Source organism: Anomaloglossus baeobatrachus, chromosome 8, assembly GCF_048569485.1.
Source record: "Anomaloglossus baeobatrachus isolate aAnoBae1 chromosome 8, aAnoBae1.hap1, whole genome shotgun sequence".
Classification (NCBI taxonomy): domain Eukaryota; kingdom Metazoa; phylum Chordata; class Amphibia; order Anura; family Aromobatidae; genus Anomaloglossus; species Anomaloglossus baeobatrachus.
The window spans coordinates 205,345,819-205,364,180 of record NC_134360.1 but is presented as its reverse complement, the minus strand read 5'-3'; the positions used below and the strand labels follow the sequence as shown (position 1 = coordinate 205,364,180).

Genomic DNA, 18,362 nt, shown 5'->3' with positions numbered 1-18,362 from the left:
TTTGCTCATTGCTCTCCCGCTGTGAAGCACACATCGCTGTGTGTGACAGCGAGAGAGCGACGAACTGAAGCGAGCAGGGAGCCGGCTTCTGGCAGCTGCGGTAAGCTGTAACCAAGATAAACATCGGGTAACCAAGGGAAGCCCTTTCCTTGGTTACCCGATATTTACCTTAGTTACTAGCGTCCGCCGCTCTCACGCTGCCAGTGCCGGCTCCCTGCACACGTAGCTGGAGTACACATCGGGTAATTAACCCGATGTGTACTCTGGCTAGGAGAGCAGGGATCCGGCACTGGCAGCGTGAGAGCGGCGGACGCTAGTAACTAAGGTAGATATCAGGTAACCAAGAGAAGTGCTTTCCTTGGTTACCCGATATTTACCTTAGTTACGCTTCCATGCGTCGCTGCTGGCTGGGGGCTGGTCACTGGTGAGATCTGCCTGTTTGACAGCTCACCAGCGACCATGTAACGACGCAACAGCGATCCTGATAAGGTCAGGTCGCCCATCGTTATCGCTGCTGCGTCGCAATGTGTGACCCCAGCTTAACCCCTGTACTCCTGAGCTAATGTGGCCTGACTACTCCTGATAGTGGCCATCATAGCTTTGTGCATTTGGGTTGCCTTATGGCGATTGTGCAGCTCGGATGCATTTAAAGGGAACCTGTCAGCAGATTTGGGGCCTATAACCTGCAGCCACCACCAGTGGTCTCTTACATCCAACATTCTAGAATGCTGTATATAAGAGCCCAGGACGCTGTGTAGAACATAAAAGAAGGGAATTTTGTTTACTTACCGTAAATTCCTTTTCTTTTAGCTCCAATTGGGAGACCCAGACAATTGAGTGTATAGGCTATGCCTCCGGAGGCCGCACAAAGTATTACACTAAAAGTGTAAAGCCCCTCCCCTTCTGCGTATACACCCCCCGTGCTCCCACGGGCTCCTCAGTTTTGGTGCAAAAGCAAGAAGGAGGAAAAAAATTATAAACTGGTTTAAAGTAAATTCAATCCGAAGGAATATCGGAGAACTGAAACCATTCAACATGAACAACATGTGTACACAAAAAAACAGGGGCGGGTGCTGGGTCTCCCAATTGGAGCTAGAAGAAAAGGAATTTACGGTAAGTAAACAAAATTCCCTTCTTCTTTGTCGCTCCATTGGGAGACCCAGACAATTGGGACGTCCAAAAGCAGTCCCTGGGTGGGTAAATAATACCTCATAATAGAGCCGTAACGGCTCCGTCCTACAGGTGGGCAACCGCCGCCTGAAGGCCTCGCCTACCTAGGCTGGCATCCGCCGAAGCATAGGTATGCACCTGATAGTGTTTCGTGAAAGTGTGCAGGCTCGACCAGGTAGCCGCCTGACACACCTGTTGAGCCGTAGCCTGGTGCCTCAAAGCCCAGGACGCACCCACGGCTCTGGTAGAATGGGCCTTCAGCCCTGAGGGAACCGGAAGCCCAGCAGAACGGTAAGCTTCGAGAATTGGTTCCTTGATCCACCGAGCCAGGGTTGATTTGGAAGCCTGTGACCCTTTACGCTGGCCAGCGACAAGGACAAAGAGTGCATCCGAGCGGCGCAGGGGCGCCGTACGAGAAATGTAGAGTTTGAGTGCTCTCACCAGATCTAACAAGTGCAAATCCTTTTCACATTGGTGAATTGGATGAGGTCAAAAAGAGGGTAAGGAGATATCCTGATTGAGATGAAAAGGGGATACCACCTTAGGTAAAAATTCCGGAACCGGGCGCAGAATCACCTTGTCCTGGTGAAACACCAGGAAAGGGGCTTTGCATGACAATGCTGCTAGCTCAGACACTCTCCGAAGTGAAGTGACTGCTACTAGGAAAACCACTTTCTGCGAAAGGCGTGCGAGAGAAATATCCCTTATTGGCTCGAACGGTGGTTTCTGAAGAACCATCAACACCCTGTTCAGATCCCAGGGTTCCAACGGACGTTTGTAAGGAGGGACGATGTGACAAACCCCCTGCAGGAACGTGCGTACCTGTGGCGCTGACCAAGCGCTTCTGAAAAAAAAACACAGAGCGCAGAGACTTGTCCCTTAAGGGAGCCAAGCGACAAACCCTTTTCCAATCCGGACTGAAGAAAGGACAGAAAAGTGGGCAAGGCAAATGGCCAGGGAGAAAGACCCTGATCAGAGCACCATGACAGGAATATTTTCCACGTCCTGTGGTAGATCTTGGCGGACGTTGGTTTCCTAGCCTGTCTCATAGTGGCAATGACCTCTTGAGATAATCCTGAAGACGCTAAGATCCAGGACTCAATGGCCACACAGTCAGGCTGAGGGCCGCAGAATTCAGATGGAAAAGCGGCCCTTGAGACAGCAAGTCTGGTCGGTCTGGTAGTGCCCACGGTTGGCCGACCGTGAGATGCCACCGATCCGGGTACCACGACCTCCTCGGCCAGTCTGGAGCGACGAGGATGGCGCGGCGGCAGTCGGTCCTGATCTTGCGTAACACTCTGGGCAACAGTGCCAGCGGAGGAAACACATAAGGGAGTTGAAACTGCGACCAATCCTGAACTAAGGCTTCTGCCGCCAGAGCTCTGTGATCGTGAGAACGTGCCATGAATGCCGTGACCTTGTTGTTGTGCCGGGACGCCATTAGGTCGACGTCCGGCATCCTCCAGCGGCAACAGATCTCCTGAAACACGTCCGGGTAAAGGGACCATTCCCCTGCGTCCATGCCCTGGCGCCTGAGAAAATCTGCTTCCCAGTTTTCCACGCCCGGGATGTGAACTGCGGAGATGGTGGAGGCCGTGGCTTCCACCCACATCAAAATCCGCCGGACCTCCTGGAAGGCTTGCCGACTGCGTGTTCCTCATTGGTGGTTGATGTAAGCCACCGCTGTGGAGTTGTCCGACTGAATTCGGATCTGCTTGCCTTCCAGCCACTGCTGGAACGCTTTTAGGGCTAGATACACTGCCCTGATCTCCAGAGCATTGATCTGAAGTGAGAACTCTTGCCGAGTCCACGTACCCTGAGCCCTGTGGTGGAGAAAAAACTGCTCCCCACCCTGACAGACTCGCGTCCGTCGTGACCACCGCCCAGGATGGGAATAGGAAGGATTTCCCCTTCGATAATGAAGTGGGATGAAGCCACCACCGAAGGGAAGCTTTGGTTGCCTGAGAGAGGGAGACGTTCCTGTCGAGGGACGTCGGCTTCCTGTCCCATTTGCGTAGGATGTCCCAATGAAGAGGACGCAGGAGAAACTGCGCGAACGGGACTGCCTCCATTGCTGCCACCATCTTCCCCAGGAAGTGCATGAGGCGCCTCAAGGGGTGTGATTGACCTTGAAGGAGAGATTGCACCCCCGTCTGCAGTGAGCGCTGCTTGTTCAGCGGAAGCTTCACTATCGCTGAGAGGGTATGAAACTCCATGCCAAGATATGCCAGCGATTGGGCCGGTGTCAGATTTGACTTTGGAAAATTGATGATCCACCCGAAACTCTGGAGAGTCTCCAGAGTCGCGGCGAGGCTGTGCTGGCATGCCTCTTGAGAGGGAGCCTTGACCAGCAGATCGTCTAAGTAAGGGATCACCGAGTGACCCTGAGAGTGGAGGACCGCAACTACTGCAGCCATGGCCTTGGTGAAAACCCGTGGGGCTGTCGCCAGGCCGAACGGCAGTGCCACGAACTGCAGGTGTTCGTCTCCTATGGCGAAGCGCAGGAAGCGCTGATGCTCTGGAGCAATCGGTACGTGGAGATAAGCATCTTTGATATCGATCAATGCAAGGAAATCTCCTTGGGACATTGAGGCGATGACGGAGTGGAGGGATTCCATCCGGAACCGCCTGGTCTTTACGTGTTTGTTGAGCAGTTTTAGGTCCAGGACAGGACGGAAAGACCCGTCCTTCTTTGGAACCACAAACAGGTTGGAGTAAAAACCGTGACCCTGTTGCTGAAGAGGAACAGGGACCACCACTCCTTCTGTCTTCAGAGTGCCCAGCGCCTGCAGAAGAGCATCGGCTCGCTCGGGAGGCGGAGATGTTCTGAAAAATCGAGTCGGAGGACGAGAGCCGAACTCTATTCTGTAACCGTGAGACAGAATGTCTCTGACTTAGACCGCCATGGATCGGAGTTCCTCTGATCCTTCTGAGGCCTTTTGTACGAGGAGAATTGGGACCTGCCCGCACCCCGAAAGGACCGAAACCTCGACTGTCCCCTCCTCTGTTGGGGTAATTTTGGTTTGGCCTGGGGTAAGGATGTTTCCTTTCCCATGGATTGTTTGATGATTTCATCCAGCCTCTCACCAAACAAACGGTCGCCAGAAAATGGCAAACCGGAGAAGCACTTTTTGGAAGCCGAATCTGCCTTCCATTCCCGTAGCCACAAGGCTCTGCGTATTGCCACCGAATTGTCGGCTGCAACCGCCGTAGGCTCGCAGAGTCCAGGACAGCATTAATAGCGTAGGACGCAAATGCCGACGTTTGAGAAGTTATGGACGCCACTTGCGGCGCAGACGTACGTGTGAGTGCGTCAATTTGCGCTTGACCCGCTGCAATAGCTTGGAGTGCCCATACGGCTGCGAATGCTGGAGCAAGAGACGCGCCGATAGCTTGATAGATGGGTTTCAACCAGAGCTCTATCTGTCTGTCAGTGGCATCCTTGAGTGAAGCCCCATCTTCAACAGCAACTATGGATCTAGCCGCCAGTCTGGAGATTGGAGGATCCACCTTGGGACACTGAGTCCCGCCCTAGACCACGTCCGGGGGGAAGGGATAACGTGTATCCTTAAGGCGCTTGGAAAAAACGCTTATCTGGACAAACTCGGTGTTTCTGGACTGTCTCTCTGAAGTCGGAGTGATCCAGAAACATACTCGTTGTACGCTTGGGGAACCTGAAACGGAATTTCTCCTGCTGAGAGGCTGACTCCTCCACTGGAGGAGCCGAGGGAGAAATATCCAACATTTGATGTATGGACGCGATAAGATCATTCACTATGGCGTCACCATCAGGAGTATCAAGGTTGAGAGCGGCCTCAGGATCCGAATCCTGATCAGCTACCTCCGCTTCATCATACAGAGAGTCCCCTTTCTGAGACCCTGAACAATGTGATGAGGTCGAGGGGATTTCCCAGCGAGCTCGCTTAGGCGGTCTGGGGCTGCGGTCCGTGTCAGAGACCTCACCCTGGGATCTATGAGACACCCCGGGGGAACATTGTTGTTCCAACTGAGGGGAACCAGGGGGCAATGATTTCACAGTGCCCATGGTCTGAGATACCAGTCTGAACTGCAAAGCTTCTAGAATCTTAGCTATAGTTTCAGAAAGTCTGTCAGTAAAAACTGCAAACTCCGTCCCTGTCACCTGGACAGTGTTAGCTGGTGGTTCCCCCTGGGCCCCCCTTAGCAGAGGCTCTGGCTGAGCAAGTGCCACAGGGGCCGAGCAGTGCACACAATGAGGGTCAGTGGAACCTGCCGGTAGCGAGGTCGTACATGTGGCGCAGGCAGCATAGTAAGCCTGTGTTTTGGCACTCCTGCCTCTTGTGGGTGCCATGCTGTTGTCTCCCCTGAGCAACACAATAGGGTATATAGCCAGAAATCCACCGTGCACCATACAGTGTAAAGTATAGCCTATAAACATATAATCTATAATTACACTTCAGCACAAGTGGGGCCAGCACCTCAGGTGCTGATTACCGCCCGCTTAAAGCGGTTGTGTGGCCACCAGCATCCCTGCCTGGGTCCCCCAGAGCTTATCTCCCCTCTGCAGCGTCAGGGGAGCTGACAGGAATGGCTGCCGGCGTCCTGAGGAGAGGAGGGAGCCGTGGGCGTGACCCAGAAAGTGCGGGAACTGGTGCCCCACTGTGCACAGTGAGGGGGGTGGAGTATGCAAAGCATGCTCCAGCCCTCAGTGCTGCCGTCCTGTACAGCGTCCCGCCCTTCACCTGACTGGCAGGGCTGGGGGCGGGAAGAAAAAAAGAGACTAGGCCGCAAAAGCCGGGGACTCGAGTAATCAGCGCGGCCGCCGTATAAGCGCGGTCGGCGCGGAAGTCCCCGGCGCACTAACAGTCCCAGCCGCGCCGCAGTGATAACAATGGCAGCGGCGGTCAGCGCGGCAGTCCCCATACACTAACACTCTCAGCGACGCTGCAGTGTGTAATGGCACAAACGCAGTCAGCGCCGCGGTCCCCGGTGCACTAGCACACCCAGCAATGCTGGAGTGTTGCTGTGCGCGGTCCCCACGGGGACACAGAGTACCTCAAAGTAGCAGGGCCATGTCCCTGAACGATACTCGGCTCCTATCCAGCAGAGTCCTCAGGAGCTGTGGATGGAGCACGGTCTCATGTGCCTGGAGACCGATAGGATCCCACTTCACCCAGAGCCCTAAGGGGGATGGGGAAGGAAAACAGCATGTGGGCTCCAGCCTCCGTACCCGCAATGGATACCTCAACCTTAACAACACCGCCGACAAGAGTGGGGTGAGAAGGGAGCATGCTGGGGGCCCTGTTATGGGCCCTCTTTTCTTCCATCCGACATAGTCAGCAGCTGCTGCTGACTAAGCTGTGGAGCTATGCGTGCATGTCTGCCTCCTTCGCACAAAGCAAAAAACTAAGGAGGAGCCCGTGGGAGCACGGGGGGTGTATACGCAGAAGGGGAGGGGCTTTACACTTTTAGTGTAATACTTTGTGCGGCCTCCGGAGGCATAGCCTATACACCCAATTGTCTGGGTCTCCCAATGGAGCGACAAAGAAAACACTTTATAATACTCACCTGGGGGGACGCAGTGCGGTCCAGTCCGATGGGTGTCGCTACTCTCGATACGGCGCCTTCTCTCTGCGGCAACCGCTGTCCTCCTTCTACCCAGCAGAGTATGTATGACGTGTCCTAGGTCATCCACACAGGCTGGCATTGCGGTCCTGCGCAGGCGCACTTTGATCTGCCCGGCTGAGGGCAGATCAAAGTATTGTAGTCCGCCAGAACAGGCAGTCTTTAACCTTTCCTCGCGTCTGCGCATTACAGTACTTTGATCTGCCCTGAGCAGGGCAGATAAAAGTGTGCCAGCGCCGGACCGCAATGCTGGCCCGTGTGGATCACGTATGACACGTCACCCACACTCAGCTGGGTAGAAGGAGGACAGCGATCACTGCAGAGAGACGGCGCCAGAGTGGAGAGCAGCAACACCCATTGGACCAGACCGCCCCCTAGGTGAGTATTATAAAAGTGATTTTATGTTGTACACAGCGGCCTGGGCTCTTATATACAGCATGTTAGAAAACTATATAAGAGCTCACTGGTGTTGGCCACAGCTTACAGTCACCAAATCTGGTGACAGGTTCCCTTTAATACATGCAGTCCATGTTATTACCTTTGCGTGGCTGCTTATGAATGCTGATGGCTTGTGTTTGGTAGTTGCCGTCGTCATTCTGCACGCACACCAAGTGGGAATCGGCCTTCTGGTTGAAGCATGTGCCTCCAGCCAGGACGTGTTCATTAGATTTGTTCATGGCTTTCATCATCTGATAATCAAAAAGAAAAGATAACTACATGGAACAAAACAGCCTGCATGAAGATAAAGGTGCTCATTAAAAACACAGCATATACACTACTTAAAAACACATTAATGGTTTATTAACATAGGCAAACCTGGGGCTTGTTTGCTGATCAGCAGTCATTAAAAAGCCCGTTTGCACTGCGCACTGAATGATTTCTAATACGTAGTTTGCTGCACGTCTCGTTTGTGCTGTTGAGAAACGTGATTTTTTTTTGTGTGCAAACCTAAAGATCGTTTCACCTGACGAACGAGCATTTTGCAATGTTGTAGGGTGATCGGCAGATTGTTATAACTGCAAGATAATCGGTAAACAAATGTTCCCAAAATAAATCAGTCTACAGTGTACATGGACTTTCAATATAAAAAAAAACTTAGAGGCAGAACAACAAGGAGAAATCTCCAGACCTACAGTAGTGTTGTAGCTAAATTCTGCTATGCTCCGATTGCTTTAGTATTGATTGCCGCAGCAGCCCAGGAGCGGAGGACCATCAATCATACACCCCCATACAGTTTACTTCCATACCTACTCCCTATGATCACAAAAAGCAGGGATCAGGGACTTTACCGTGAATTTCAGTATAATATATATACACACAGTGCCTGCAAGTAGTATTCAACCCCCTGCAGATTTAGCAGGTTTGATAAGATGCAAATAAGTTAGAGCCTGCAAACTTCAAACAATAGCAGGATTTATTAACAGATGCATAAATCTTGCAAACCAACAAGTTATTTTGCTCAGTTAAATTTTAAATACATTTTCAACATAAAAGTGTCAGTCAATTATTATTCAACCCCTAGGTTTAATATTCTGTGGAATAACCCTTGTTTGCAATTACAGCTAATAATCGTCTTTTATAAGACCTGATCAGGCCGGCACAGGTCTCTGGAGTTATCTTGGCCACTCCTCCATGCAGATCTTCTCCAAGTTATCTAGGTTCTTTGGGTGTCTCATGTGGACTTTAATCTTGAGCTCCTTCCACAAGTTTTCTATTGGGTTAAGGTCAGTAGACTGACTAGGCCACTGCAACACCTTGATTTTTTCCCTCTTGAACCAGGCCTTGGTTTTCTTGGCTGTGTGCTTTGGGTCGTTGTCTTGTTGGAAGATGAAATGACGACCCATCTTAAGATCCTTGATGGAGGAGCGGAGGTTCTTGGCCAAAATCTCCAGGTAGGCCGTGCTATCCATCTTCCCATGGATGCGGACCAGATGGCCAGGCCCCTTGGCTGAGAAACAGCTCCACAGCATGATGCTGCCACCACCATGCTTGACTGTAGGGATGGTATTCTTGGGGTCGTATGCAGTGCCATCCAGTCTCCAAACGTCACGTGTGTGGTTGGCACCAAAGATCTCGATCTTGGTCTCATCAGACCAGAGAACCTTGAACCAGTCTGTCTCAGAGTCCTCCAAGTGATTATGAGCAAACTGTAGACGAGCCTTGACATGATGCTTTGAAAGTAAAGGTACCTTACGGGCTCGTCTGGAACGGAGACCATTGCGATGGAGTACGTTACTTATGGTATTGACTGAAACCAATGTCCCCACTGCCATGAGATCTTCCCGGAGCTCCTTCCTTGTTGTCCTTGGGTTAGCCTTGACTCTTCGGACAAGCCTGGCCTCGGCACGGGTGGAAACTTTCAAAGGCTGTCCAGGCCGTGGAAGGCTAACAGTAGTTCCATAAGCCTTCCACTTCCACATGATGCTCCCAACAGTGGAGATAGGTAGGGCCAACTCCTTGGAAAGGGTTTTGTACCCCTTGCCAGCCTTGTGACCCTCCACGATCTTGTATCTGATGGCCTTGGACTGCTCCTTTGTCTTTCCCATGTTGACCAAGTATGAGTGCTGTTCACAAGTTTGGGGAGGGTCTTAATTAGTCAGAAAAGGCTGGAAAAAGAGATAATTAATCCAAACATGAGAAGCTCATTGTTCTTTGTGCCTGAAATACTTCTTAATATTTTAGGGGAACCAAACAGAATTCTTGTGGTTTGAGGGGTTGAATAATAAATGACCCTCTGAATAAACTTTTCACAATTTAAAAAAAAAAAAAAAAAAATAAAAAAATAAAGAAACAACATTCTTTTTTGCTGCAGTGCATTTCACACTTCCAGGCTGATCTACAGTCCAAATGTCACAATGCCAAGTTAATTCCGAATGTGTAAACCTGCTAAATCTGCAGGGGGTTGAATACTACTTGTAGGCACTGTATGTGTATGTATGTATGTATGTATGTATGTATGTATGTATGTATGTATGTATGTATGTATATATATATATATATACATACATATACACATACACACACACACACACACACACACACACACACACACACACACACACACACACACACACACACACACACAGTACCTACAAGTAGTATTCAACTCATTTATTATTCAACCCCTCAAACCACCAGAATTCTGTTTGGTTCCCCTAAAGTATTAAGAAGTATTTCAGGCACAAAGAACAATGAGCTTCTCATGTTTGGATTAATTATCTCTTTTTCCAGCCTTTTCTGACTAATTAAGACCCTCCCCAAACTTGTGAACAGCACTCATACTTGGTCACCATGGGAAAGACAAAGGAGCATTCCAAGGCCATCAGAGACAAGATCGTGGAGGGTCACAAGGCTGGCAAGGGGTACAAAACCCTTTCCAAGGAGTTGGGCCTACCTGTCTCCACTGTTGGGAGCATCATCCGGAAGTGGAAGGCTTATGGAACTACTGTTAGCCTTCCACGGCCTGGACAGCCTTTGAAAGTTTCCACCCGTGCCGAGGCCAGGCTTGTCCGAAGAGTCAAGGCTAACCCAAGGACAACAACTAAGGAGCTCTGGGAAGATCTCATGGCAGTGGGGACATTGGTTTCAGTCAATACGATAAGTAACGGTACTCCACCGCAATGGTCTCCGTTCCAGACGAGCCCGTAAGGTACCTTTACTTTCAAAGCGTCATGTCAAGGCTCGTCTACAGTTTGCTCATGATCACTTGGAGGACTCTGAGACAGACTGGTTCAAGGTTCTCTGGTCTGATGAGACCAAGATCGAGATCTTTGGTGCCAACCACACACGTGACGTTTGGAGACTGGATGGCACTGCATACGACCCCAAGAATACCATCCCTACAGTCAAGCATGGTGGTGGCAGCATCATGCTGTGGGGCTGTTTCTCAGCCAAGGGGCCTGGCCATCTGGTCCGCATCCATGGGAAGATGGATAGCATGGCCTACCTGGAGATTTTGGCCAAGAACCTCCGCTCCTCCATCAAGGATCTTAAGATGGGTCGTCATTTCATCTTCCAACAAGACAACGACCCAAAGCACACAGCCAAGAAAACCAAGGCCTGGTTCAAGAGGGAAAAAATCAAGGTGTTGCAGTGGCCTAGTCAGTCTCCTGACCTTAACCCAATAGAAAACTTGTGGAAGGAGCTCAAGATTAAAGTCCACATGAGACACCCAAAGAACCTAGATAACTTGGAGAAGATCTGCATGGAGGAGTGGGCCAAGATAACTCCAGAGACCTGTGCCGGCCTGATCAGGTCTTATAAAAGACGATTATTAGCTGTAATTGCAAACAAGGGTTATTCCACAAAATATTAAACCTAGGGGTTGAATAATAATTGACCCACACTTTTATGTTGAAAATGTATTAAAATTTAACTGAGCAACATAACTTGTTGGTTTGTAAGATTTATGCATCTGTTAATAAATCCTCCTCTTGTTTGAAGTTTGCAGGCTCTAACTTATTTGCATCTTATCAAACCTGCAGGGGGTTGAATACTACTTGTAGGCACTGACTGTATGTATGTATGTATGTATGTATGTATGTATGTATGTATGTATTATTATATATATATATATATATATATATATATATATATATATATACACACACACACATTTCTTCACAGGATTAAACCACAGTCTTGACTCTAGTGAGTATACATATCATGGCCATCAGAATGCAGCTCATTGCAGTCTGCAGAGAAGGATTACATATATGTATAAAACATACATGTATAAAAGCAAAGGTAGGGAATGCAGCATCCACTCTGTGGTGGATCTGGATAATGAGAGGACATCATAGCTCAGCAATAGAGGGACAGAAAGAAAAAAAGAGAATTTTGTTTACTTACCGTAAATTCTTTTTCTTATAGTTCCGTCATGGGAGACCCAGACCATGGGTGTATAGCTACTGCCTCCGGAGGACACACAAAGTTACTACACTCAAAACGTGTAGCTCCTCCCTCCTAGCATATACACCCCCTGCTAGCCAGTCCTAGCCAGTTTAGTGCAAAAGCTGAAGGAGGACATCCACCCACAAGAAGAGACAGAGTAAAATCCGGAAGAACCGGAACCTCTGTCTACAACAATAACAGCCGGTGAAGACACACGGAACAAGAAACCTGCCAACAGGCAATAGGGAGGGTGCTGGGTCTCCCATGACGGAACTATAAGAAAAAGAATTTACGGTAAGTAAACAAAATTCTCTTTTTCTTTATCGTTCCTATGGGAGACCCAGACCATGGGACGTTCAAAAGCAGTCCATGGGTGGGAATAAACAGACAACTGAGAAGCAGGCAAAACCTAACTTCACAAATGGGCGACAGACGCCTGAAAGATGCGTCTGCCGAAGCCCGCGTCTGCCAAAGCATGAGCATGCCTTGGATAGAGCTTCGAAAAAGTATGCAGATTAATTCGAGCTGCAGTCTGACAGACCTACTGAGCCGTAGCCTGGAGCTTGAAAGCTCAAAAGGCACCGACAGGTCTGATCAAATGTGCTCTGATCCCCGGCGGGGAAGGCACTTGAGTACACTTGTCAGGCCTCGGGAATGGCCGACCTAAGCCAACGAACCAGGGTCGGCTTAGATGCCGAGAGACCGCTACGCTGACTAGCAGTCAGCACCCGAGAGGTGCACTGCCTAATAACGGCGGTGCAAAACACATAGATCCGGAGCGCCCGCACCAGATCCAGGATATGCAACGCTTCCTCAAGCGATGAACAGGAGCCGGACAAAAGGAAGGCAGGAAAATTGCCCCGGAAAAGGTGGAAGCAGTAACCACCTCAGGGAAAAAAAGTCCGGAGTCGGACGGAGACCACCTTGTCTTGATGCAAAAGACGAAAAAAGGGGGTGACTCCGAAAGAGTGCAGCCAGAACTCTCTGGCGGGAAATTATAGCCACTAGAAAGACTACTTTCTGTGAAGATGAAACAAAGAAACCTCCCTAAGAGGCGCAAAGGGGGGTTTCCGGGAACCGGGAGGACCGGATTAAGGTCCCAGGGCTCAATAGGCCGCCGGAAAGGCGGAATAATGTGAGATGCGCCCTGAAAGGAGCGCACCGGAGCCAGCCGGACGATATGCCGCTGGCACATACTGACAGAGCCGAGACCTGTCCGTTAATGAGGGATAGTCCTAGCTGAAGACCGGACTGTGGACAGGAGGGTCGGCAAGGCTAAAAAGGTCAAAGGACACTTTGAAGCTCGAGTCATAGCGGAGATGACTTCAGGAAGGATACCAGAAGTCGCCAAGATCCAGGACTCAAGAGCTACGCCGTCAATCTGAGAATCCAGAAATCTGACGGAAAAAACGGACCTTTTGAGAAAAGGTCTGGACGGACCGGAGGATGCCATGGCAACCGAACGGACAGAAGGAGCAGGTCAGGGTACGAAGCCTGCCTGGGTCAGTCTGGGAATGAGAATGACCCGACGGCCCCCTTAACTGATCTTGCGCAGGACTCTGGGCAAGAGGTAGAGACGAAGCTGGGACCAAACATGAACCAGCGTGTCTACCGCAAAACTTGAGGATTGTGGACCACGGTTGGACAGCTGAAATAGTCCGCCTCGCAGTTTTCACATCTAGGATGTGGGCTGCGGATACGGTGGACTAGGAGTCCCTTGTCCACTGAAGAATGATAAGCCGCCAAGATTGCCAGGCGGCTGAGTGTCCCGCACTGGAAGTTGATGTAGGAAAACGCTGTCACGTTGTCCGACTGGACTCGAATGTGCCTAGCCGCCAACAGATGGTGAAGGCTTAGAGAGCTAGAAATACAGCTCTGATTTCCAGCACATTGATCCAGAGGGCTGATTCGGACAGAGTCCAACGCCCTGCGCTCCACGGTGGAGATATACTGCTCCCAAGGCGGAAAGACCAGCATCCTGGTGAGGATCACCCGGGACGGGGCCAGGAATCCCTGAGACAGAGTGGCCGAAATCACCACTGCAACGAGCCTCTGGACAGTGGCGAAGCCACCACTCCGTGGAAGGAGGGAGGTCGCGTGTACAGCGGAAAAACTCCAGTCTCAGAGGACGCAGGAGAAACTGGGCAAGGAATCGCTTTCCTTGACGCCACCGTCTGACCAGCACCTTATTTGGTGTCTGATAGAACGACGTCGACCGCCAGAGGAGGGACTACTGATCGACCAATAGCAGTTTCACAAGTGCCGACAGAGTCTCGAATTGCGTCCTTGAGAACCTTTGGGTCGAAGTCAGAGTGGACTTGGACAGAATGACAAGCCACCCGAATAGGTAAGAGTGGCGAGAGTAAGCGAAGTACTCTGCTAAGAGTCCGCACTGGATGAAGCCCCGAGAAGAAGGCCGTCCAGGGCAAACGATCACTGCCAATCTCTAGGGGTGCAGGACCCTAATCACAGCAGCCCTAATGAGAATACTCTAGGGGCCGTGGCTAACCCTAAGGGAAGAGCCACGAATTGGACCACTCCGATGGCAAAACGTAGTCAACGCTGGTGTGAAACTGCGATTGACCCCTGTCGAAAGGCATCTCTGATGCCGATGGCTGCTAGGGAATCTCCTTGGGTTCTTGATTGATCCGGTGAAAAACACACGGAACAAGACCGAGACTCCATGTGAAAACGCCACACCTGACCATGCTTGAAAAGCTAAAGATCCAGGTCGGAAGGCACCGCCCTCTTCGGGGACTACAAAAATCTCAGAACCGTTCCCAGTCGGGAACCGGTACAATTACTCCATTGGCCTGCAAGAAATGCTACGGCCTGTGAGAAGGCGGCGGCCTTGGAGCCGGGAGGAGTTGACAGAAAAAAATCTGTTTGGCGGGTGGACAGAATTCCACCCTGTAGCCATGGGAGATATAATCCCGCCCCCACTGAACGGAGACGTGGTAGAACCATACGTCACCAAGTGGAGAGAGCCTGCCACCGACCAAGGAGGTGGTTGGCGTGGCTAGATAGCTCGGAGGAAGCTGACTCCGTGGTAGCAACTCCTGCGGCCTTCTGAAGACGCAGCTGCAAGCCATTTGGTGCTATGAACCAAAACCGAGCTAGATGACGATCAGATGGAGGAACGGAAACCACCAAAACCTCAACTGATTCCTGTCCTGGACAGGTTCCCTGGTTTAGGTTTGTGGCAAGGAAGAACTCTCCCCGCCAAGGGCTTCCTGAATTTCATCCAGTTGGTTCCGAAGAGACTGGTCCCACCACAGGGGAGCCCAGCAAGGAACCCCTAAAGAGGCATCTGCTTTCCATTTCCGAAGCCACAGGAGCCTGCGGATAGCGAGGAAAGTAGCCAAGACCACCGCCGTGCGGTGTCCTGCATGGCATGCATAGGATGAAAAGACTGAAGTCTGGAAGTTCAGGCAACCGTCTTGGGCATAGAGTCCCTGTGAGGGAATGCATCTCCTCCAGACAAGCAGAGAAGGTACAAAAGAACCGCACTGCTGTAAAGCTGAGGAAAACGAAGCTGCTGCCGCCCCAATACCGACTTGGCCCAAAGGACAACCGGGCGGACCGCAAAACCTTAAGTGAGGAGCTATCAGCCACTGACATAACGGTCCGGGCTGAGCCACCTGAGGTGAATGAGCCCAGTTCTTGACCACCATTGGTGGACAGGGGAAACACATTCCTCAGAATCACACTTCATGGGAAGCGACTGTCAGAGCGGACCCTGGGCTTGGTCACAGGGGCCTGAAAACTGGAGTGGTTAAGGAACACACTTTGTGTTCTCCTAGGTAAGGTAACTCCGGCGGATTGGGGTCCAGTACAAAATTAATGTACCGTGGGATCCTTATAGAGGTGCTGTCAGCCCCTGATACAACTATCCGGGCTGAAAGTCTGGACACCGGAGGGGCCACGTTTGGCGAATGAGTACACTCCTTGACCACCTCTGATGGGAGGGGGAAACAGGCAGCAGAACCCCGCTTTGGGGTCTGCAGGACAGGCTGTGAGCTTGGACGCAGCAGGGTGAAAACTGGAGTGGTTAAGGGACACACTCCTCGTCCTGTTAAAGGTATACTGATGCCTTTCTGCCAGTGGGGAATACTCCACTGATACAGGTGGATGGACACAATCCAATCATTCGCCTCTGCGTCACGGACGGACGGATCAATACATAAAGTAGCGTCCGAGCCCCTGGTAGAGACATCCTCCTCGTCCAGTGAGTCAGCTCGTAATCGGAGCTGCGGGACGGGGAAGGACAGGGGACCCTGCGTCTCCCTGTCAGGAGGACGGGATCTGAGCCCAGAAGGAGGGTCGTTTGTGAGCTTTATTGAGCGAGCTGAAGCAGAAAACGCCCTGAGAAGGGAGCTGCATGCTCAGCAGATGCCGGGACAGCCGACTCCTGGAAATAGAATTCCCTCAGGGGTCAGCCACCGAAACCGGAGCAGATGGAGGGGCCACTAATGAGCCTCCAAGCTGAGGGGCCACAGTGGTTATGAGCTCGGTACAGCCGTACGAGACTACTTGCAGTGAATAATAAAAACAGCCTGCAGCCCTGCTCTGTGAGACATGCTGCAGAGGTGGGGGCTCTGTCAAGACTGGCCACCAGCATATATAAACAGATAAAACAAGCAGCTGCACAACCGGAGGTTGTGGCTGCCAATCGTTCAAAACGACATGTCTGTGCCCCCTGGTCCCTCAGCCCAGGTCCCCACTTGTCACACTGTGGAATCTCTGTGCCCATGCAGGCACAGAGAACGCTGAGAACATGGCGACCGGAGCGAGGAGAGGGGGCGGGGCCTACTCTGAGAGCGGCAAAAGGATTCTGTCAGTGAGGTAGCCAGGGGAGGGAATCTTTCCTCAATGAGGAGTGTCCCTTCGCTTGTGCTGCGCAGCCGCTGGGCGGAGCTACACTGCCTCTCTGCATGACTGACATGCAGAGACAGTGGAAACCGAAACTAGGCCCCAGGCGAAGCCGGGGCCTAGAGTAAAACATGCGGCCGACGTGCAGGCACCATCGGCGCGGTTCTCCAGTGAAAACTGGAGAACCGGCCGGAAATGTTAACACCAAACATAAAACACATTCCCCCAATAAATAAACATAAAGGACCCCTGGAAAGACCACTTTCTGTGGTAATAACGTCTCATATACTTAGCTTGTGAGACGCAGGTTGCCAGGGTCCTGGGGGGGTGATAGCTCCGTCCAGCAGGGTCCTGCAAAAGGGCTGCGGATGGAGACCGGTCTCCTGCAAAGCAGTGAGAACCGTGTTGGCTCCGACTTCAAGCCAGAGCCCCAGCATGGGATGGTGAAGGAGCGCGGCATGAAAGGGATACAGCCCTGAAATCAACCTTAACAGCAGCCCCGCAGTGGGGTGTGAAGGGACATGCCGGGAGTCCAGACTGGACCCGCTTTTCTTCCAAATCTTTGTCCAAAAGGAAAAATCAAAAATCAAAATCAGAGAATGCATGTGTGTGTGATCCTCCTGAAACACAAAGCATGAAACTGGCTAGGACTGGCTAGCAGGGGGTGTATATGCTAGGAGGGAGGAGCTACACGTTTTGAGTGTAGTAACTTTGTGTGTCCTCCGGAGGCAGTAGCTATACACCCATGGTCTGGGTCTCCCATAGGAACGATAAAGAAAAACACAAACATTACAGATAGTGTCTGACAGCACAGCAGTGAAGAACAGTTATCAGTTTACCTATAGGTATTTATATTGAGATCTGTTTGACATTACAAAGGCTGTGATTGTATTAAAGATCATCTGTCACCATGTTTTTATGACCTAATCTGAGAGCAGCATGACGTAGGGGCAGAGATCCTGATTCCAGCAATGTGTCACTTACTGGGCTACTTAGCATAATTTTGATAAAGAAGGGAATTTTGTTTACTTACCGTAAATTCCTTTTCTTCTAGCTCCTATTGGGAGACCCAGACAATTGGGTGTATAGCTTCTGCCTCCGGAGGCCACACAAAGTATTACACTCAAAAGTGTAACCCCTCCCCTCTGCCTATACACCCTCCCGTGCATCACGGGCTCCTCAGTTTTGGTGCAAAAGCAGGAAGGAGGAAACTTATAAATTGGTCTAAGGTAAATTCAATCCGAAGGATGTTCGGAGAACTGAAACCATGAACCAAAAGAACAATTCAACATGAACAACATGTGTACACAAAAGAACAACAGCCCGAAGGGAACAGGGGCGGGTGCTGGGTCTCCCAATAGGAGCTAGAAGAAAAGGAATTTACGGTAAGTAAACAAAATTCCCTTCTTCTTTGTCGCTCCATTGGGAGACCCAGACAATTGGGACGTCCAAAAGCAGTCCCTGGGTGGGTAAAAGAATACCTCGATAAAAAGAGCCGAAAAACGGCCCCCTCTTACAGGTGGGCGACCGCCGCCTGAAGGACTCGCCTACCTAGGCTGGCATCTGCCGAAGCATAGGCATGCACCTGATAGTGTTTCGTGAAAGTGTGCAGACTAGACCACGTAGCTGCCTGACACACCTGCTGAGCCGTAGCCTGGTGCCGCAATGCCCAGGATGCACCCACAGCTCTGGTAGAATGGGCCTTCAGCCCTGAAGGAATCGGAAGCCCAGAAGAACGGTAGGCTTCAAGAATCGGTTCCTTGATCCACCGAGCCAAGGTTGACTTGGAAGCTTGCGACCCCTTACGCTGGCCAGCGACAAGG

General features: G+C 51.1%; 1 protein-coding gene across 1 annotated transcript in view; it reads right to left on the bottom strand.

Moving 5' to 3' along the window:
* Window positions 1-18,362, bottom strand: part of ZFYVE9 (zinc finger FYVE-type containing 9) — a 163,474-nt gene that overhangs the window by 23,784 nt on the left and 121,328 nt on the right. Inside the window, exon 13 of the mRNA XM_075320087.1 lies at window positions 7,313-7,463. Within this exon, the coding sequence (XP_075176202.1) occupies window positions 7,313-7,463 (151 nt within the window). The remainder of the gene's footprint in view (window positions 1-7,312; window positions 7,464-18,362) is intronic.